Source organism: Xenopus laevis, chromosome 2S (genome assembly GCF_017654675.1).
Source record: "Xenopus laevis strain J_2021 chromosome 2S, Xenopus_laevis_v10.1, whole genome shotgun sequence".
NCBI classification, from domain to species: domain Eukaryota; kingdom Metazoa; phylum Chordata; class Amphibia; order Anura; family Pipidae; genus Xenopus; species Xenopus laevis.
The window spans coordinates 979,572-1,001,640 of NC_054374.1; the positions used below are offsets into that span (position 1 = coordinate 979,572).

At 40.9% G+C, this 22,069-nt stretch overlaps 1 protein-coding gene across 2 annotated transcripts in view; it reads left to right on the forward strand.

Moving 5' to 3' along the window:
- The window catches only part of LOC108709068 (interleukin-5 receptor subunit alpha), a 137,689-nt gene that overhangs the window by 109,946 nt on the left and 5,674 nt on the right, over nucleotides 1-22,069 (forward strand). The window contains exons 1-7 of one of the 2 annotated variants that reach the window (XM_018248698.2): nucleotides 5,856-6,063; nucleotides 9,740-9,806; nucleotides 11,576-11,662; nucleotides 17,630-17,726; nucleotides 17,816-17,982; nucleotides 19,674-19,831; nucleotides 21,183-21,330. In XM_018248698.2, coding sequence (XP_018104187.1) covers nucleotides 9,755-9,806; nucleotides 11,576-11,662; nucleotides 17,630-17,726; nucleotides 17,816-17,982; nucleotides 19,674-19,831; nucleotides 21,183-21,330 — 709 coding nt within the window. In that variant the 5' untranslated portion in view covers nucleotides 5,856-6,063; nucleotides 9,740-9,754. Of the gene's footprint in view, nucleotides 1-5,855; nucleotides 6,064-9,739; nucleotides 9,807-11,575; nucleotides 11,663-17,629; nucleotides 17,727-17,815; nucleotides 17,983-19,673; nucleotides 19,832-21,182; nucleotides 21,331-22,069 lie in introns of those variants that run through there. The other variant, XM_041583307.1, reaches the window with a different exon arrangement.

Consider the following 22,069-nt stretch of genomic DNA (forward strand, 5'->3'; position numbering starts at 1 on the left):
GCCGCAATTTTTTTTCTAAAAAGGGAATACCACACCTGTACCAACATGTGCAGAGCCAAGTTACCGCATCTCTGTCACTTAGTGTTGGGCCAAAGGTCCATATGACTACTGACGCATGGTCCTCCAAGCATGGTCAGGGCAGGTATGTCACCTACACTGCCCACTGGGTGAACTTGGTAATGGCTGGGAAGCAGGGAATGGGTAGCTCAACAACAACAGTGGAGTTGGTGTCACCGCCACGGATTGCACGCGGTTCTGCCACCACCTCTACTCCTCCATCGCTCTCTACCTCGTCTTCTTCTTCTTCTTACTCTGCTGCTGGGTCCTCCTTCTCCTCCTCCACACCTGTGCACCCCCAGCTCCCCCTAGGCTATTCGACGTGCCAGGTACGCCGTTGTCACGCTGTCTTGGGGATGACGTGCCTGGAAAGCAAAAACCATACCGGATCTGTACTCCTGTCATCTCTGCAGTCACAGGCCGATCGGTGGCTGACCCCACACCAACTGCAGATCGGAAAAGTGGTGTGTGACAATGGAAGCAATCTGTTGGCAGCGTTGAGACTAGGCAATTTAACACATGTGCCCTGCATGGCACATGTGTTAAATTTAATATTCCAACGTTTTGTCTCCAAGTACCCAGGATTCCAGGACGTTCTCACCCAGTCCAGAAAGGTGTCGGCCCATTTCAGACGTTCCTACACAGCCATGGCACGCCTTGCTGACATTCAGCAGCGCTACAACATGCCAGTCAGGCGTTTGATTTCTGACAGCCAGACTCGCTGGAATTCAACGCTCCTTATGTTGGAACGTCTGCTGCAACAACAAAGGGCCGTCAACGAGTACCTTTTTGAACTGGGTGGTAGGACTGGATCTGCACAGCTGGGGATTTTTTTCCCCCGTTACTGGGTGCTTATGCGCGATGCCTGCAGGCTCATGCGACCTTTTGAAGAGGTGACAAATATGGTCAGTCGCACCGAAGGCACCATCAGCGACCTAATACCCTTCGCTTTCTTCCTGGAGCGTGCCGTGCGACGAGTGACAGATGAGGCTGTAGACCAGCGTGACGAGGAGCTGGAAGCGCACGATTTCTGGTCGGAATCACCAGAACGAACCCAGGCACCTGCTGCAACGCAGGGAGAGGTGCCAGAAGTGGAGTCAGAGGAGGAAGGTGGCTTTGTGGAGGAGGAGGAGGAGGACCAACAGGAGCAGGCTTCCCAGGGGGCTAGTGGTGACCTTTTGGGGACCCCTGGTCTTGTACGTGGCTGGGGGGAGGAGACCGTGGATGATGCAGTCCTTGATAATGAGGAAGCGGAGATGGATAGCTCTGCATCCAACCTTGTGAGAATGGGGTCTTTCATGCTGTCATGCCTGTTGAAGGACCCCCGTATCAAGAGGCTTAAGGAGAAGGACCTGTACTGGGTCGCAACGCTACTAGACCCTCGGTACAAGCATAAAGTGTCAGAAATGTTACCAACATACCACAAGTCCGAAAAGATGCGGCATTTACAAACCAGCCTGCAAAACATGTTGTACAATGCTTTTAAGGGTGATCTCACTTCAGGAACTCATCAACATTCCAGGGGCAGAGGTGCCAGTAATCCTGCCACGAGCACACCTGCAAGGACAAAGCCCTTTGGCCAGTCTGTAACGTCAGACATGCAAATGTTTTTCTGTCCAAGGCAGCGCCACAACCCTTCTGGATCCACCCTCAAAGAACGCCTCGACCGGCAGGTAGCGGACTACCTGGCATTAACTGCAGATATCGACACTCTGAGGAGCGATGAACCCCTGGACTACTGGGTGCGCAGGCTTGATCTGTGGCCAGAGCTGTCACAATTTGCCATGAACCTCTTGTCTTGCCCAGCCTCAAGTGTGCTCTCAGAAAGGACCTTCAGTGCAGCAGGAGGGATTGTAACTGAGAAGAGAACTCGCCTAGGTCACAAAAGTGTCGATTACCTGACCTTTATTAAAATGAATGAGGGGTGGATCTCGGAGGGTTACTGCACACCGGAAGACTTGTTCTGACTTCTATGCAGCTGTCCTTCTCTTCAAGCCTCATGACTCCACACACAGCTGTCCTTTAGCGTCCTCCTCCTCCCTCCGCCACCGTTACAAACTAGGGTGCAAACCCTACTGGTTTAATTTTTTCTGGCCTCTGTGCTTCAGTGGCTGCGACCAAAAAAATGCCTATTTTCTGCATTTATATGACATAATTTTTCTGGCCTCTGTGCTTCAGTGGCTGCAACCAAAAAAATTTATATTTTCAGCATTTATATGGCATAATTTTTCTGTCAACTGTGCTTCAGTGGCTGCGACCAAACAAATGCATATTTTCAGCATTTATATGGCATAATTTTTCTGGCCTCTGTGCTTCAGTGGCTGCAACCAAAAAAATTACTATTTTCAGCATTTATATGGCATAATTTTTCTGGCAACTGTGCTTCAGTGGCTGCGACCAAAAAAATGCATATTTTCTGCATTTATATGGCATAATTTTTCTGGCCTCTGTGCTTCAGTGGCTGCAACCAAAAAAATTTATATTTTCAGCATTTATATGGCATAATTTTTCTGTCAACTGTGCTTCAGTGGCTGCGACCAAAAAAATGCATATTTTCTGCATTTATATGGCATAATTTTTCTGGCCTCTGTGCTTCAGTGGCTGCAACCAAAAAAATTTATATTTTCAGCATTTATATGGCATAATTTTTCTGGCAACTGTGCTTCAGTGGCTGCGACCAAAAAAATGACTATTTTCAGCATTTATATGGCATATTTTTTCTGGCCTCTGTGCTTCAGTGGCTGCGGCCAAAAAAACTGGGCAAACAATGCCTACAAGGTCAACGACGTTGACCTTGTAGGCATTGTTTGCCCAGTTTTTTTGGCCACAGCCACTGAAGCACAGAGGCCAGAAAAAATATGCCATATAAATGCTGAAAATAGTCATTTTTTGCCATACGTTGACTCAACGTATATGGCAAAAAATGACTATTTTCAGCATTTATGTGGCATATTTTTTCTGGCAACTGTGCTTCAGTGGCTGCAACCAAAAAAACTGGGCAAACAATGTCTACAAGGTCAACGTATGGCGAAAAATTACTATTTTCAGCATTTATATGGCATATTTTTTCTGGCAACTGTGCTTCAGTGGCTGCGTCCAAAAAAACTGGGCAAACAATGTCTACAAGGTCAACGTATGGCGAAAAATGACTATTTTCAGCATTTATATGGCATATTTTTTCTGGCAACTGTGCTTCAGTGGCTGCGTCCAAAAAAACTGGGCAAACAATGCCTACAAGGTCAACGTATGGCAGTTGTTTAAAGAGAACAGTAGATTACTAGCCAGCAAAGCTACCTAAGCTAAAATGTCCCTCAAATCCCTGCAGACTTCTGTCCCTCCAATACAGAGCAGTATCAAGCAGATTACTAGCCAGCAAACTTACTATCATCTGTCCCTGAAATCACTAACAGCTCTCCCCCTACACTATCTCTTCCAAGCACACACAGGCAGATTTTTCAGATACATTTTTGCCCTTGATCCCCCTCTGGCATGCCACTGTCCAGGTCGTTGCACCCTTTAAACAACTTTAAAATCATTTTTCTGGCCAGAAATGTCTTTTCTAGATGTTAAAGTTCGCCTTCCCATTGAAGTCTATGGGGTTCGCGAACCGTTCGCGAACCGCTCGCATTTTTGCGCAAGTTCGCGAATATGTTCGCGAACTTTTTTTCCGACGTTCGCTACATCCCTATTTACTGATCACATTTTTGTGGAGGGGATTTACATGTCCTTTAAAGGTACTCGTTTAACATGCACTTCCAGATAGTTGTGCTTGGCACCGTGGCCTCCTGCCTTCTGTATGGGATTTGCACAGTTGCAACTTCTAACGTAGAGAACCATAGAGCTACTGCCATCTCTAAACCAAGAGGAAGCTACAGGGTCCCCACAGCATCTGCATAAATTGCACAATTTGTCATTCCAAACACCAGAAATGGCTCCATCCAAAGTAAATATTCAGGGCAAACACCACTGAACCACCAATTCATCTGACACACCTCTCCCTGACAACCGCAGTAAGTGTCGGACTGGCCCGACAGGACACCGGTAAATTGCCCAGTAGGTCCCGACCCTAGTGGGCCCCCGCAGGGCCAGACCCTCTCCGAAACAGTTTTTCAAAAAAAAAAATTTGGCGCAGCGCCATTTGCACATGCGCGCCTAGTTATCTTTGTGCATGCGCAATGCGCCACCTGGCCAAGTATGCCGAGCGGCGCTTCTCCTCAAAGTAGGTAGCGGGGGGCCAGCGGGGGGCCCTGGATAGCAGTCCCGGTGGGCCCCGGGCCCCCCAGTCCGACCCTGACCGCAGTTTTGCCTAAATCATAGGGAAAAAAATACATTGTGGGTAAAAAACTTGACAATTAAGCTTGAAGCTGTACTTGCAGTCGCAAACGACTCTACTATTTATGGTGTCAAAATTGATTGAACTGGAAAAAAAGTGGAGATTATTCGGGAGATTGCAGTGTGGAAAGAGAAATGAAAATAGCAAGGTGTGAGATAACCAATCCAAAACTGGTCAGCCAACTTGACTAATGACATTATCTACCCCTTAATTAGAAATAGCGAAGAAAGTCCTTTTGAAGTGGTTTAAACAGATGTTTAGACATTTTAAGGAATAAGCCCTATAGTGTAACATCACTTAACCACAAGAAAATATTACGTTTGGGGGGCCTTCATATTCCTAGTTTTAGACTCTTTAATCTAGCGCCCTTATGTAGATACCTTGTTGAGTGAATCTCAGGAGGGGAGGTTTATACAAATCCATCTTTGGAAACTTATTTAGAAGGGGGCACTCATGGCACCTTAACTATACAGTGGGCACATGTGTAGGGCAAAATAAACATTTTATTTACTGTTTTGAAGGTTTCCCAGGCTTGTGTAGTGCTGCTACATATTCCTCCATTGTAACTTTAATTTGGCGCCGTATGCAAATTAACCATCGCTAGCGTAACTACGCTTTGCTTGGCGAATTAACGCTAGCGCAACTTCGCAACCTTACGCTTCCGCTGAGCGCAGCTTCGGATTTTAGTGAATTTGCGTAGCGTTGATGAAAATATGCCTGGTGAAGTGCAGCGAAGCGGACGCTGGTGCAACTACGAATCTTAGTGAATTTGCCCCTATGTGTGGGAATGCTCTTTTATTTCAAAGTTATGGGGTAAGGTTGGTCATTTTCCAAATAGGAAACTCAAGCTATCTCCTGAATTGCCATTACTTGACTTTCACTTGACTTCCTCTGCCAAGATAAAACTTTGGAATAAGTATAAGCATTTTATTTTCATGGTCCTTGCAGCCACCCCTAAATCAATTTCTTTGTTTTGGATTCAAGAAAACTCCCCAGATTTAATAGATGTTTTGTCTTATGTGAGGTCTTTTGCTTGGATGGAGCAGTGAGTTATAGATATGGGAGCTCCGGCTTTAGGAACTTTGATCCCCAAACTTTAACTTTCTGGGTTCTGGGGATAATTTCAGTTCTGATAGAGATTCTCCTTTACATACTCACATTTGTTTTAATAATTACTGTGAGTATGTATAGTAGTTGTTTTATTTATTTATTTTTCTATGTCATCTATGTTCTAAGGCATCATTCGATGTTTATTTTCTTTGGATTGATAGGTAATAATCCTGTTCTGTTGTATTAATTGATGGGTTTATGTCAGCCAATCCTTTGTTATGTTTACTCATGCTGTTTATTCAAAATTGCTACTAAACGCAATTGAAAAAAAAGAAGGAAATATTGGACATTCTGTACATAGAGCCTTTTGCTTGGCTGACACATTTCCTTTCTACTTCACTTCCCCTGGATTTGGTGTAAGTAAATCAGTCATCGCTGCATGAGATGCGACAGAGACAACGTTCTCTGTGAAATCCACTCGTTTCTTGGAAACTGCCGGGAATTGTGTGACGGTGGGTAAGAGAAAAGATCACAACAAAGCAAGTTACTCTCCTGAAAGTTCAGAGGATAAATCATACCGTGTCATTGTGCTGATTTCATGATTACCATGCGTATATGATCAGGTATGAATTCACAAGACAAAGTTCTTTTACTACGTATTTATATTGCTGCTTCAGTAATTCTACTTTAAGTCAAATACCATAAAAAAGTATAAATAAAACTATATCTATTGAAAAATCGGGAGTCCATACAGCTATTCAGCATGGCCAAAGGGATCAGCCCCAGTTCCAAGGCAGTCAAATCCAAATAAGTTTATATCAAAAAAGATATATATCCCAAGGCCTTTTAGAGTAAAAATAAGAATAATTTATTGAATTTCACATTTAAAAAGTAAGGTGCGAAACGCGTAAGGTGGATTATGTGGGGTGGTATGTACTGAATACTTTTTAAATGTGAAATTCAATAAATTATTCTTATTTTTACTCTAAAAGGCCTTGGGATATATATCTTTTTTGATATAAACTTATTTGGATATAAATAAAACTACCCTAATGGAAATGATGGACTAAAAATTGTTCAGACTAATCTTTTTTTATTTTTTTTTCATTTTTATAAAAGCCAATGATTTTATCTGCCCATATGTTCTACATATGTAATTCATGTGATTTTGTTGTATAAACACATTTAGGGGCCGATTCACTAACTTCGAGTGAAGGATTCGAAGTAAAAAAACTTCGAATTTCGAAGTGTTTTTTGGGCTACTTCGACCATCGAATGGGCTACATCGACCTTCGACTACGACTACGACTTCGAATCGAAGGATTCGAACTAAAAATTGTTCGACTATTTGACCATTCGATAGTCGAAGTACTGTCTCTTTAAAAAAAAACTTCGACCCCCTAGTTCGGCATCTAAAAGCTACCGAACTCAATGTTAGCCTATGGGGAAGGTCCCCATAGGCTTTCCTAAGTTTTTTTGATCGAAGGATTATTCCTTCGATCGTTGGATTAAAATCCTTAGAATCGTTAGATTCGAAGGATTTTATCGTTCGATCGAAGGAATAATCGTTCAAACGTTCGATCGCGCTATTTGCGCTAAAATTTTAATTCCCAGTCGAATATCGAGCGTTAATTAACCCTCGATATTCGACCCTTTATGAATCGGCCCCTTATTGTACAGCGCTGTGCAATATGTTGGCGCTCTATAAATACATGTTAATAATAATAAATACTATAATCCTGTGTACTGTACTGTGCCCGTCTCATTCTAGCCTATCTGAATCTCCCAAAATATTAATAAAGGGATGCTTTTAAAGGTTTTTTACATTTTGTTATAAAATGTTTTTATTTAAGTTGTAATATGTTGCATGGAAAACATAGGAACAATACAATCAATAGACAAAGAATACAAACATAGGAACAGACCCATCATTTCAATGTATAGCACAAGAATAAAAACAACATTATTGCCAAACAAAAAACATAATTTTATTGGAACCTACAGATGTGTCCACTGTACCCCAAATATTTTGGCTTAGCTCCTACCACTAAATGGAACTTTATATTGATTGGGTCATTGATTTGCACATGTTTTGAAGGGCGTCTGGTGTGAATCAAATGAGGGCCATTTGCTAGTCTTCAATTAAAAGTTACATTTTGAAAGTAAAACTGTATTTTAACAATGCCGAGGGTTGTATTCACATCTTACTTTTTCTTAATATCATCCAATCGAGCAGCTTCGGTGCTAAAAAGGTACGATAAATAGTGTCTGAAATTCGCCCAACAAATGAACTGACGCATTTACTGCAAAGTAATGTTGAGTATCTGTGATTTCCTTCCGTTTCCATGTTGTTCTGGGTGACTGAGCTAATACAGGTTTATACAGTCCAAGCCTAATGTGGCAGCTGTCCTTTACTCACTATTAAATCAGGCCAAAGTTACGAGAAAAACACTTTTTTCTTCATTTAAACACAAAACTGAAGGTAAATTAAATAAATCTGCTGCTGCCATAATAATGACAAATTCTCTGTAGCGATTTAATGGATTCCTCTACCTTAGCCCTAAAGCACATCCCCTGCCCGCGTGTGATTTTAGATGGAGTTTCAATAAAGTATATACAATTTTATCAAGCTGGTTTCCACGTGATTATCATGTTGTCCGGTGAAGTCCGTCTCTCTATCCCCTGAAGCAAAGCTTGTATGGTAGGGTTCTCTTTTACATTACAACTGTCCAGCAGGCAAATAGCATGATACACATATACAATATGAGAACATTGTTGTATGAGGCATCCAGTCATAGACCCATAGGACAAAAAAAAGAAGTATTTCAAGATTATTTTCTTCAAGATGGACTTCCAGGCATATCCAGCAATATTGTAAAGAAATAGGGGCCACTACAGACCTCAAGGGTTCCATGACCAATGTCAAGGTTTAGTTGGGTCCAAAGAGGAGGAATAGCAAAAAGGAACACTTTATTACAGCACAAGCAGGGTTAATAAAGCAAGGCAGCCCATTCAGGACCTGGCACTGTTTGCCCTCCTAAGACTTGTCTTGTGTTTAATCTGTGCAGCTCAGTGTAATTATCATGGTCTTGCCTGGGACAATGAGATGGGACGATGTCTACAGACGTCAGTACTAGGGGGTTACTGGCCCATTTCAGAACTGTGGGACAGAAAAACCTCATATATATCTAATTCTTAGGTAAATAATATGAACATGCAGAAATGCAACAATGTGATGACCTCTAAATAAATCTTCTCATCCCTTAACCAGGAGACTTCTACAACAGACTTACTGCATTTACTGTAGGGTTTTTTTTTAGCAAATGATGATGAATTAGTAGCTAGGGTCGGGCGAATCTGAGCCGTTTTGTTTCGCCAAAAAGTCTATGGGCGTCAAAAAAAATGTTTTTTTTGACGCACACCGCCATACAAGTCTATGGGCATCATTTCTGCGGCGAAACAAGGCGAAAAAATTCGCCCATCCCTATTAGTAGTCTATCCAATCATTACAATGTAAAATACACCAGCTAATGAACAGACCCAGAGAAGAACAGAAGCCACTTTGTAAGAACATTTCCAAACTCACCACCCTTGAGCAGGTTTAATGTATTTTGGAAAGTTGCATGGAAAAACATTTTCCCCATTATGCTAAAAGAAAAACTATCTTTGTGTGTATTATCCTATTTACACGGCTAGGAAACCATAAGAATTTTTGAATTTCAATGTTGTGGAACCAGCCATCTTCATCGTTTTATAGGATTTTCCTGGGGCAACCCCTGTTCTGCTGATGAGATTGTGACTCACTGCTGCACATTCGATTTTCTTTTGGTCTTTCTCACTAATAAAATCCCATTGGCATCATATGCAAATGATCTTTTTTTCTGTTTTCATATTTTTCATATACTAAAAGAAATGAACATCATCATCATCACTGCAGTGAGAATAGTAAGTAGCAATTAGTCTGAGGACACTGGAGTTTCTAACTATGCTAAAGTGAGAATAAGAAACGAGAGGATGGAATGGCAAGTGGATATCACTGAACATGGGACAACTAGTCAAGAAATGTTACCATTGGTAGCTGATTTCAGCTCTTTCTCCAATCATGCACCCCAATTTAGAGAATCTAGTCATATATCATCAGAAATCGTTTATGCATCAGCATTTACATATTTCTGGAACCCTCATCTGGTTTCATAGAAAGAGAACCCAGCAAATGCATACATTGAAAATGGTTATGTCTCACTTGACAATGCATGAAATAGCTTCATTAAGATATATTTTGTTAATTTGCATTTTTAGGGAGCAGTTTGCAGAATGACACGTAAATATAACCTTATACTGGGGATAACAGTCGTGGCAATAAACTGTAAGTATTTCTTTCTTATCTAGCCTTGTAAATGTATTGACAATGTACAGATGTTGCCCAGTGTGAATGTTGATCCACTCTACTCTTCAACAGATTTGTAATTGAATTCATCTTTTTATTAAGTGCACTTTTCTTTTAGATGACATTGATATGGACTGGGAGAGGGTTGACATAATTTGCTAATATAGACACTAAATCGCATCTACACAGATCTGTTTAAAAACCAATTCTTTTTTCTTTTAATTCTTAGCTAATTGAATGCTTATGGTAACTGCACTGGTTACCCAACTCAAGGGCAACTCACTTGACTTACATCCAGTCCTGATACGGGTCACCAAAAAGTCCTTCATATTCTAATTGCCCCATGTCAGTAGTAGATAAGACCATGATATAGAGATAGTTCTTACTATGACCAGGGGGTCCTTAGATGACTTTTTTCTTGTGCCTTTCCTCAATATATTAAATAACTATAATGAAACCCAGTTAGACACTCACAACCTTATTGTCATCATCTGAGGGCAGGACCAGGCTTTCCAGTGTAACAATGGGTTATATGAATAGATAGAGGAGCCCTAAACGTCTATTAATCAATGCAGACTCTCTAGATTAATTATAGGGAGACACTGAAGAACCTCCTTCTCATACTAGGACTGTCCTTTACCTTTGTTACTAGTGTGGCCTGGATTTGCCAAAGAAGTTTCTGCTGGTCTGTTGAGATATTAGGGAGTCCACACATCACACAATCTTGCCTACCATGTGATTTTATTATTGTACATTGTTTCTTGTTTAATATAATTTATTCAGGACAACCTTGATACCCAATAAATCCAGTTGTCCAAATGTTACTAATAGCTGTAATGTCCATTAGCATCCTGATCTCCTCTGAATAGCTACACCGTACCTTTAAGTTGGAGATCTATTCACTTTCATTTTCATGCACATTGTTATCTATCAGTGTTGGAATTATAAATATACATTATCCTACAATCCCCGGGCAAAACCCTACCTGTGAAATAAAAATGAAAAGAAAAAGCTAGTGTGAAAGCATTCATGATTTCCAACATTGTCCACTTTATATTCAGAATTTGCCCAAACCTTCTCCTGTCTTAAAGCAGAAGAAAATGTTAAATTACTTCCCCCCCTGTAATTATATTGACATATCTGCATCTGAACCTCTTCTTCCTCAAAGGGGAACCATCGGAAAATCTAATATAAGCTTCATCAGACATCTAAATACAATCAATTAAATATTCTGTACTGTTTCTGAAATAATCAAGTTTATCTTCACTATTCCTCTCTCAGCATCTGTTTCTCTTCATTCTCTCTTCATGCAGCAGTTGGGTGTCAGATATTCATTGACAGTTAGATCCAATATATCTTTTGGCTGCTTTTGCCTAGAAGATGTATTAGAGGTCACTCTATTAAACTCACCAGACATCATGTCTCTCTACATGCAGGATTTGTGCAAAAGGCAGTTATTTTGTTAGTTCTGGAATCAGTTATTTGAGTGAGCTCTAATACATCTTCTAGGCAAAAGGAGCCCCCCTATAAGATATATTGGATCTAACTGTCAGGGAATATCTGACACCCAACTGCTGCATGAAGACATGATTTGACTCTCGTTGTTCAGCTGCAGCTTGCGATACTTCATTGGCCTCTGAGTCTTCTAACAGTTCAATGTCAGTTCCATGTCCTTTCTTTTTGTAATCTGTGAAATATTTATTATACATTTATAATATCATTTGTTTGTTTGTTTGTTTGTTTGTTAGTTATTTCTCCTCAAGCAGAAGATTCCTGTGCAAAGCAGAACTCCGCACTCTTCCCAGAACATAAGGGGACATGCCCAAAATCATTAGGTTAGTAACTTTGGCCTGAGATTTCACCATTTGCATTAATAATATGTCATTGTTATATATTGTTCCATTATAAGACAAACATGATACACAAGTTAATGAAATGTTAAAGACTGAGCCAGGGATCAGCACAATAAATGGTCCGTGTCAGACTGGGGAAGGTACTGGCAGTTTTCACTGGTGGGGTCTGACCTTAATGGGTCCTTTGCCCTCTCTAAAGCCAACAGCATTAACTCTTTACTACACCTTCCAGGTTTTGTGTTTGACAGCAGTGGGAAATATAGGAAGGATTTAGTTTAGGAGTCTGTGATAGAGTCAGAGTAATGACACTGCACTCTGTCTCTCTCTGTGTCTGTGCTCTACTCTGCACTCTGTCTGTACCCACTAGGGATGCACCGAATCCAGGATTCAGCCTTTTTCAGCAGGATTGAGCCGAATCTTTCTGCCTGGCTCAGAATCCTAATTTCCATATGCAAATTAGGGACGGAGAGGGAAATCGCGTGACTTTTTGTCACAAAACAAGGAAGTAAAAAATGTTTTCCCTTCCCATCTCTAATTTGCATATGCAAATTATGATTTGGTTCAGTATTCGGCCGAATCTTTCGATAAGGATTCGGGGCTTTGGCCAAATCCAAAATAGTGTATTTGGTGCATCCCTAGTATCCACTCTATTACACAGCTTGTACCAGCAATAATGCAACAAACAGAATAGAGTCCTGCACAGAACCAATATTTTAAACCCAAACCCAACCCACAACCCGGTACACTTACCCACTTGGACTCGCTACCCAACCCAATCCACAAGTACCTTTTCCATAACCCGATCCACAACCCGCTGACCATCAAGAAACAGGAAGTGCTGTCATTGTAAACAGGAAGTGACATCATTTGCAGTAGGTGTGATCAGAAAAAAAGGAGTAAAACTCGCTATTGAGAAAACCCAAAACCTGATCCGCAGCTCACAAATCCAGAGAACCACCAACCCACATCTATACCTCCTCCCGGAACTTCTACATGCAACCCACAGGGTAGCGCAGGTTTTTAACCCACGGGTACTGACCCGCTACAGAACACATAGAAGAACAGCTGCCCACATACAATTAGTCCTGGGTGTGTATTTTTGGAAGCAGCTAATCTGGGTTCTGTGATATCTCTATAAAATGTTCCCATAGACTTTAGTGAACTATATCGTTCTTTAGGAAGGACCAAGCCCAGGCAGTAATTACTGCATTACATGACATGGTTGTGCTGTTCTTTTCTTTATCAAGTGTGGGTTCAACAGCAGAAACATGTTGTGTAAATAAACACACTTTACAGTAATTGCTGCCTGGGCTTGGTCCTTCCTGATGAATGTTATAGTTGTACTAATAATGTCTGGACGGGACGTGGAAGGAAAACTCGCTATTGAGAAAACCCAAAACCTGATCCGCAGCTCACAAATCCAGAGAATTTTGGGCAACTAATGACTTTACTGAACTGACATCTAGTGGGAAAACCAATGCCTTGTAGGCTTTATTCATCTGTTGCATTTATGTATTTATGTCATTTTTAATAATGCTACTGTGCTGTAACCAATACAGAAATGGGCGCCAGGAGGTTCATGCAAATCAAACAGAACAAAATAAGTTTATGTATCAGAGACAAATGATCCAGAGGTACTTACATCAGTACAGAGGCATTTGCAGAATATAAAGGTGCACGTGTCAGACAGTATATCAGATGCAGGTACATTCCCTGAGGATGTAGTCAAGTAGTAAGAGAGACAGACAGATATACTCACACGTGGTCTGGATCTCACCCAGTGGAGGGGTCGGGAGGAGAAGCTAAAGCCTCACACACTATGAACTGTGTCCCTTCACTGTAGGCAAATGATATAGCCTGGGAAGCTCCTCCCTGTTACACCTCCTGGATGGAGCACAAAGCTGCTCTTTATCTCTTCCCTCACTGTCTTACTCTTCTAGATAGTCTATAACATTATATTTCTGCCACTCACTAGCCTCATTCACGGGGTCCCTGCTCCCCGACTTCCACAGGTCCCTCTAGGGCAAACTGGCTTTACTGGGCCTTGTTGTACCCAGGCTCTCTGGAAACTTTCGGATGGGTCACCAGGAGCCAAAGAGGAAGCTCCACCCCTTCTCACTCACTATACCAGAGTGTGACAGGAAGTGGTCACAGCGCCTCTTGGCCAATAGCTGTCATATGTAAATTACAAGTAGATACATGGGCATCTGCCCAGCAACTAGGGAGATCAGAAAGTGTAGGGATTTAAGCCATAGGGGCACAGTAACCCTCTGGGTCCCTACATATTTTGTACAAGCTTGTGTCATATTTATTTAATGCATAGAACTGTGCATGTGATAGGGACAGGTGTAAGATGAGGGACACAGTGGGACCCCAGTAGCTGAGTCTCTTTAAGGCTGAGGGCACAAAGAGTGTTGGGTCCACTTTTTTTAGGCTGATAGAAGTGGATCTGCTTCCTTCTCCAGTTCCGTTTATCAGCACTGAAAAGTACAGCTTCCGCTTGTGTGGAGGCACATGGAGTGGAGGAGGTCGGCCTAAAACGTCAAGGCATTTTCCGACATTTTGATTTTGCCTTTAATTAAACTAGCCTGCAGGGTATAGTTACTAGTCAGAGCCATTAGTAAAAGAGCATGTCCTTTTTAGAATGCATGCAAGCAGTTGGGGAATGAGAACTACTGAAGCTGCTGTAAGGGACAGTTCACCTTTGAGGTAACTTTTAGTATGTGGTAGAAAGTCCATTTCATATCAGCTTTGTAACTGGACTTCATTATTTATATTTAATTGCTTTTTAGTCATTTACCTTGTTCTATTGCCTCTTTTTAGCTTTCAAATGGGGTTACAAGGCTACACATGTATTGTTGTTGCTACTTTTTATTCCTCATCTTTCTATTCAGGCCTCTCCTATTCATATTCCAGTCTCTTAATCAAATCAGTGCATGGTTGCTAGGGGGGTGTGAGCCCTAGCAACCAGAAAGCTGAAACTGCAAACTGGAGAGCTGCTGAATAAAAAGCTAAATAACTCAAAAACTACAAATTAGTAAAAAAAAAAAATGAAAACCAAGTGCAATGTGTCTCAGAATAACACTCTCTACAACATGCTATAAGTTCGTTTAAAGTTGAACACCCCTTTAAATGTCAAATTGTATTGGTATAGTATTAAAGCTTTCTGAAACCACAATTACACTCTCTTTCCATAAAACCATGAATGCCAGGTAAGTTATTAAAAGATCCGAAAATAAGAAGTATGAACGAAAAAACTGAACGATGGCCTAGAAGTACAAAACTCTGTAAAGTAAACACAAAAACCTCAAAAAGTCTGAGAGGCTAAAAATAGGTTCCATAGTATCAGCACAGCTTCCATTGACTTCTATAGTACTTCTATAGTACCTCAACAACTTTTACTTGCACTGTTTTGTATCAAAGTTTTTTGTGTTTTTTATGCTCAGTAGTAGTAGTAGTAGTAGTAGTAGTAGTAGTAGTAGTAGTAGTAGTAGTAGTAGTAGTAGTAAATAGGCCCTTGACAGTTGGCAGTTCTGGGAAGCAAATGTAAGTTAACCCGTACCATTGCTGGACAAAACGTGACAGTATGTGAGCACTGACATTAGGAATATCACACTTTTATCTTCCTTTAGCAGTCTAAGGGTGGTGGCACACAGGGAGATTAGTCACCAAGCAACAAATCTTCTCTACTGCAGGCAACTAAACCCCCGCGGAAATTACTTCCCCTCGTTAGGCAACTTCGGGCGACTTCCGGAAACCAAAGTGATACTTATGCCATATTGAAGGTGATTCGTATTCTTGCCGGCAGGAAGGCATTTAGGGAGATTAGTCAACTGCAGTGGAGAAGATTTTTTGCTTTGTGACCAATCTCCCAGTGTGTACCACCCTAAGACATAAGTTCCCTTGTGAGTCGTGTTTCTAGGCACAATATAAGAAGCAAAGATTCCATCATGGTTAGGTTCCATCATGGTTAGGTTCCATCATGGTTAGGTTCCATCATGGTTAGGTTCCATCATGGTTTGGTTCCGTCATGGTTAGGTTCCATCATGGTTAGGTTCCATCATGGTTAGGTTCCATCATGGTTTGGTTCCATCATGGTTAGGTTCTATCATGGTTAGGTTCCATCATGGTAAGTTCCATCATGTTTAGGTTCCATCATGGTTAGGTTCCATCATGGTTAGGTTCCATCATTGTGAGGAACGTACCTGGTGGTCTAGTGGGGGGACGGCAGGGACACCTGCTTCCCCCATCAAACACTATTTATAGCCCTTTAGGGCTGAGGGACCTTGCCGTGATAGGATCTGATTCCTGGTGCTTTGTGAGCTTCTGTATTTTGCATTCTGATTCTGGTTTTGACCCCTGCCTGGCTATCGACTATCCTGACCTCTATATTTGACCCTTGCCTGAATATCGACTACCCCCTTCTGCTGAACCCTCATGTCTGATTGATTACCCGGTTTTGACCCTTGCCTGCCTGATTACGCTTTACATCTGCCTACCTCGACCCGGCCTGTTCTGACGATGATTCTGGTTTCCTGTTTTGTACCCTCGGCCTAAAGACTCTAGCTAACAGTCGTGCCCCTTTGTCTATACAGAACCTCTAGCCTTGCACCTCTCATTTAAGTCCTGGTGGCATCCACGTAGCTGAGGGCTCCTCCTGAGGCCAACAGTGGTCACACTACAGGTGAAGCACGAGCCGAGACCAGGGTGCTTGGCATTTGTTCTGGTGTTGGGTGCCGACCATGACAATCATGGTTAGGTTCCATTATGGTTAGGTTCCATCATGGTTTGGTTTCAACATGGTTTGGTTCCATCATGGTTCGGTTCCATCATGATTAGGTTCCATCATGATTAGATTCCATCATGGTTTGGTTTCATCATGGTTAGGTTCCATAATTGTTTGGTTTCATCATGGTTTGGTTCCATCATGGTTAGGATGACATGTCACATGACTCACTAAAACTTGTGCATTATAATAAATAAAGTACCCCCTTGTTTTGAAAATTTAAGGATATTAGAATTAACCTCTGGAGTTCCGTGACCTGTATAAAAGCACTCTGCCTTCAGCCTCGTGTTGTACATGGAACTCCTCGGTGACCCTTATAGTTTACAATAGGGGTACTTTATTCACTATGTATTCTAGTATGTATCAGTATTTTTTATATATACAGACTTCTGTTGCCGCATAAAATTTTGGTACTTTATAAATACATGGTAGAAATAATAAAGTTTGGTTTTAATGATTTACTGATTTACTGTAAGCTGCCCAGGTATAAGCAAAATATGATATCTTTATATTAAAGGGGAGCCGTTACCCAAAATAAATATTCCAAATCCTATTTTATCACATCAGCCAAGCAAAATGTACTTTAATGACACTGAATAAATTATTTGAATCTTGTTTCCTTCAGTCTGGGAATTCATAATTATAACAAGCAGGCAGGAGCCATTTTGTGGGTCACTGTTATTAAGACAAGTCTTGTATCATCTCAGAATCTTGTTTGTGCACCAGAATGGGGGACCTGATGTCCATCCCCATGTCCTGGCTACACAATTAAATGGTGAAGAGAATGGGGGACCTGATGTCCATCCCCATGTCCTGGCTACACAATTAAATGGTAAAGAGAGAGGGGGATTTTGGGGAGAGCATCTTGTATAAATATGTAAATTGTGCCTTTTCTCTTATTTCAGACTGAATGGCTACACAGCAACTTATTTATATAAACTATTGTAGCATTTCTATAACCAACACACCAGTTTTACCAGTGCAGGGCAACAATACTTTATATTTTAATTACTTTAAAACACTTCAATCTTATAATATTACTGTTTCTTTAAAACTGTAACATGGTGAATTATTCTTCAAAATCGATTTATAGTGAATACAAGAAGACACCTTTTATAAACAGAACACAAAGGAACCAATGGAAGCTTATTTTATTTTTACAGAATACGTCAAGAACATTTCATGCCAAATCTACAATATGGTGAACCTCAACTGTACATGGGACATGAAGACCGACGCTCAGTACTGCTTTGTCTTACGGTTAATCCTTTTTAATAAATGTTTAGAAATGTTTATCTGAAATTCTTCATATTTCCCCATGTGAATAGTCCCTGTTTTGTATTGTGCAGGAATAAAAGCATTGTGTTGCCATGTTCACAGTATTTAACAAATGAAGAAAATCAGACTATTGGATGTCATGTTAAGGACGTGGTTTTTCATGACCAGAGAATAATCAGACTCCAATTTTCCAATACTAAATGCCAAATCAAAAAACATGTTAAACTTTCAGATATAGGTATGTGATTTGTAGTTCATTAACACTTCCATTAAGTGGGTGTCATTTGTGGGATTTGTGGGTTTGGAATCTGTCTTGTAATGGAAGTAAAACTTTTCAAGGACTACTTTTTAATCCCATTTTATAGTTACCCTAGTTTAAAATCCTGGATATCACCAGACAGATATGTGAGCTTACCTTGGACTTTTCATTATATAGGAGATTCATTTGCAGATTCTGAGCCATTTTGGATTATAATGAATCCATAGAATTTGGTTTAACCAAATTCATTCTATTTTTCTAATTGATTATTAGTTGATACTATAGTCTCCTAATTAAACAAACTTATTATTTCTGATTGATTTCCTTTTTCTCTCTACAGGTATAGGAGAAACCCCTTATCTGGCAACCCATTATCCAGAAAGCTCCAATTTACTGAAAGGCCATCTCCCATAGATTCCATTTCATCACTTCTACAATACTTTTTGTATTTGTTTTTTTTTTTATTTGTTATCAAAATAATCCAAATATTTAAAACTTATTTCCCTTTTCTCTGTAATACATAACCAGTATCTTGTACTTGGTCCAAACTAAGATCCTTATTGAAAGCAAAACCAGCCTATTGGGTTTATTTAATGTAAATGATATTCTAGACTTAAGGGGGCAAATTCACTATGCGCCGAAGCGCCTAACGCTAGCGTCAATTCGCTAGCGTTGGGCATTATCGTTACTTCGCAAATTCACTAACGAACGCTGGCGTAAATTCGCTAGTGTTACTTCGCACCCTTACGCCTGGCGAATTTGCGCAACGGACCTAACTAAGCAAATTCACTAACGCGCGCAGTGTACTGAACGCTACCTTTTACGCTAGACTTCCTTCGCCACCTCAGACCAGGCGTAGCGCAATAGAGTAGATAGGTATTCTTTCAAAAAAAGTTAAAAATTTTTCTAAGTCCCAAAAAACGCTGGCGTTTTTTTCTTTATGGGTAATAGGCTGAAGAAGATCGAAAAAATTTTGGGGCTCCCCTCCTTCCCACCTACATTTCCTGACTCATGGCAACTTAACTATACAGTGGGCACATGTGTAGGGCAAAATAAACATTTTATTTGACGTTTTAAGGTTTCCCAGGCATTTGTAGTGCTGCTACATATTCCTCCATTGTAACTTCAATTTGGCGCCGTATGCAAATTAACCATCGCTAGCGTAACTTCGCTTCACTTAGCGAATCAACGCTAGCGCAACTTCGCAACCTTACGCTACCCCTGAGCGCAACTTTGGATTTTAGTGAATTTGCGGAGCGCTGGCGAAACTACGCCTGGCGAAGTGCGGCGAAGTTACGCCTGGCGCAACTACGAATCTTAGTGAATGTCCCACAAGGTATGACGGTTCAAATTAAAGAAAGATCTGTTATCCAGAAAACTCCATGTCCAGAGCATTCTGGGTAACAGTTCCCATACTTGTAATACTAAGACAATAAAAAAAAATAGCCTGGAAGATGGCCTTCTTGTAATTCAGAGCTTTCTAGATAATGGGTTTTCAGATAAGTGGTCCCATACCTGCTCTTTGTACTTCACGACAACAAACCTGCATAAATCCATGTTGATGGCAAAACATTACTATTGGGTTTTTATTATTTTTGAATGTTTTTATTACCCTTGAGGCATAGATGCCACCTGTCTATTATTAACTATTATTGGCTCTATCAAAACAGAGATCATGAAACCTCCAATCAATATCACTATTCAATCTGAAACTGGGAAAGTTATTATGACATGGAACAGACCCCCAACTGGAACTCAAATTGTAAACATTGAATGCTTTGAGTACGAATTAAAGGTTTTGGAGACAGAGACGGATGTTCCTTTCAGGGTAATGTAATGTTAAATGAAATGCCTATACTGTAAAGAATAATATGGATTTAATATAATATAAATAATATATATTTAATACGTGAGTACAGTTGTCCTGTAGGACCTGTAGTTTTAAGGCATTTTTGCTTTGAAATTGAGCGGATTTAGTAGTCTGTTGCTTTACTGGCCCAATTCACTTCTTTTAAATTCTGAAATTGTGTCTAACATATTCCTTCCAGTTCCTCCCGTTTATACTGCATTAAAATGTTATAGTGGTCATTACAATCTCCTATGCAGGGCCAGAGCCAGAACTAGGGGTAGTCACAAGAGACATGTACCTAGGGTCTGTGGGGGGGGGGGGGTACAAGGCACAACTATCATCTAATTGTCTACCCATAGTCCTGCTCATTTATCTGTCTACCCCCAAACGTGACATGCCCATATGTCACCAACCTACATCCCACCACTACTTACATTAGTCACTCCACTCCTCTGTCAGCTCCTGCTCATCACCTCTTGAATTTGGCCCAGCACTGCACAATACACCCATTTTCGCACCTTGAACTTGCACTCCATTTCAGATCACCGAGATCTGTGTGTAGCCCCTTGAATACAGCATTGTCTGCATTAGACAGCACTCTATCCAACAGGGACAGGCTAGGGGAGTCTTGTATACCCCTTACTCACCCCTAACTTGTAGTCCTGCCATATGGCCTCCTCACAGTGCAATCCTCTCTCCTCACACTCCTTTTACTCCTATTACTCTTATTCATCTGCATATAGTGGCATAAATATAGAGGAATCAGACCCTGCGTCTTCAGGGGGCCCGGGGAAAAGGGGGGCCTGAACCTTGGGGTCAGCTTCCTCTATAGCAGGAGTGCCCTTACTTTATTAATGTGATTAATGTGAGGTCTACTTTTAGTGATATTGTCCCATTATGATCTACATCTAGAAAAGCATTGATAACATTCTGTTGCATGAAGAATATTACTTAAATATTAATTTATGAGAAAATGTATATTGTTATATATAAAAATCTATTTCTTATGCAACCTTAAAATAATAAATATCTGAATGAAAGGAATGAAACAGGAGGGTGATATAGACAAGCTGTTTGTTGAGTCTTGAGATCTACTGATTACCAACTAAAGGTTTACTGGTAGATCCCCATCTACCTTTTGGGCACCCCTTCTCTATAGCTTGGGGTCAGCTTCCGCCTGGGGGAGCAGAGTTGTTATCAGGTGGGAAGTTGCTCCCTGCAGTCAGCGCAGCCCCTTCAAAGATTTGTCGCTGGGGGTCCGGCCAGGAGTTGTTACGCCTCTGTCTGCAAAACACAAATGTTTCAGCTCATTTATACTATTTTCTCCAAGATTGTCACCACTGATAAGAGAGAACATACCTTGTATGATCTGGATAAAGACAAAAAGTATTCCATTCACATTAGAGGAAGAAAAATGAAGAACTGTGGCCAGAGCAAATCATGGGGAGAATGGAGCGAACCTTTGTTTGTAGGAGAAGGTAAGATCTCTGCTGACTCTAATAGACTTTGTTTGATTAGATGAAATGGATTAGAAACTGAATCAATGGATATATTGCATATAGATACAAGTATGAGAAGACCCAAACACTCAGAGTCCACTTATTTCAGGCCCAGTTTTATGACTTGGCAAAAAGGTCATTAGTCCAGTTCTACAGCATCACAGGGGCCCCACAAGGTGCAAAATGTGATAAAAATTCAAAAATATATTGCTGATCTGGTTATTATATACAGTACAACAGATTCAAACCTGCAAAAGCTGTGGTTGAATAGCAACTCCCATGATCTAACCAAGAGCTATTGGACAGTTCCAGGGATATACCTGAATTCCAGGCCTTCCTACAGGAGACCAACCAACATGAGCTTTTACTGACACTACAGGAACCATATAATAAGTAGAATGAGCTGTACAATAGAAAGGTTTATCTATCACACATAGTGATGGGCGAATTTGCGCCGTTTCGTTTCACCGGAAAATTCTCGAATTTCGCACGAAATTCGCGAAACGGCGAAAAATTCGCGAAACGGTGCCCATGTAATTTTTGCCGCCAATTTTTGCGGGCGTTTCGCAAATTTATTCGCTGGCGGCGAATCTCACAAATTCACCGCAAATTCGCGCCTGTCTAATAAATTCACCCATCACTAATCGCACATACAAATACTGATCAACGCAACTGCTATAGAGTGTCCTGCTCAATTGAGCTTACAATCTAACAGACA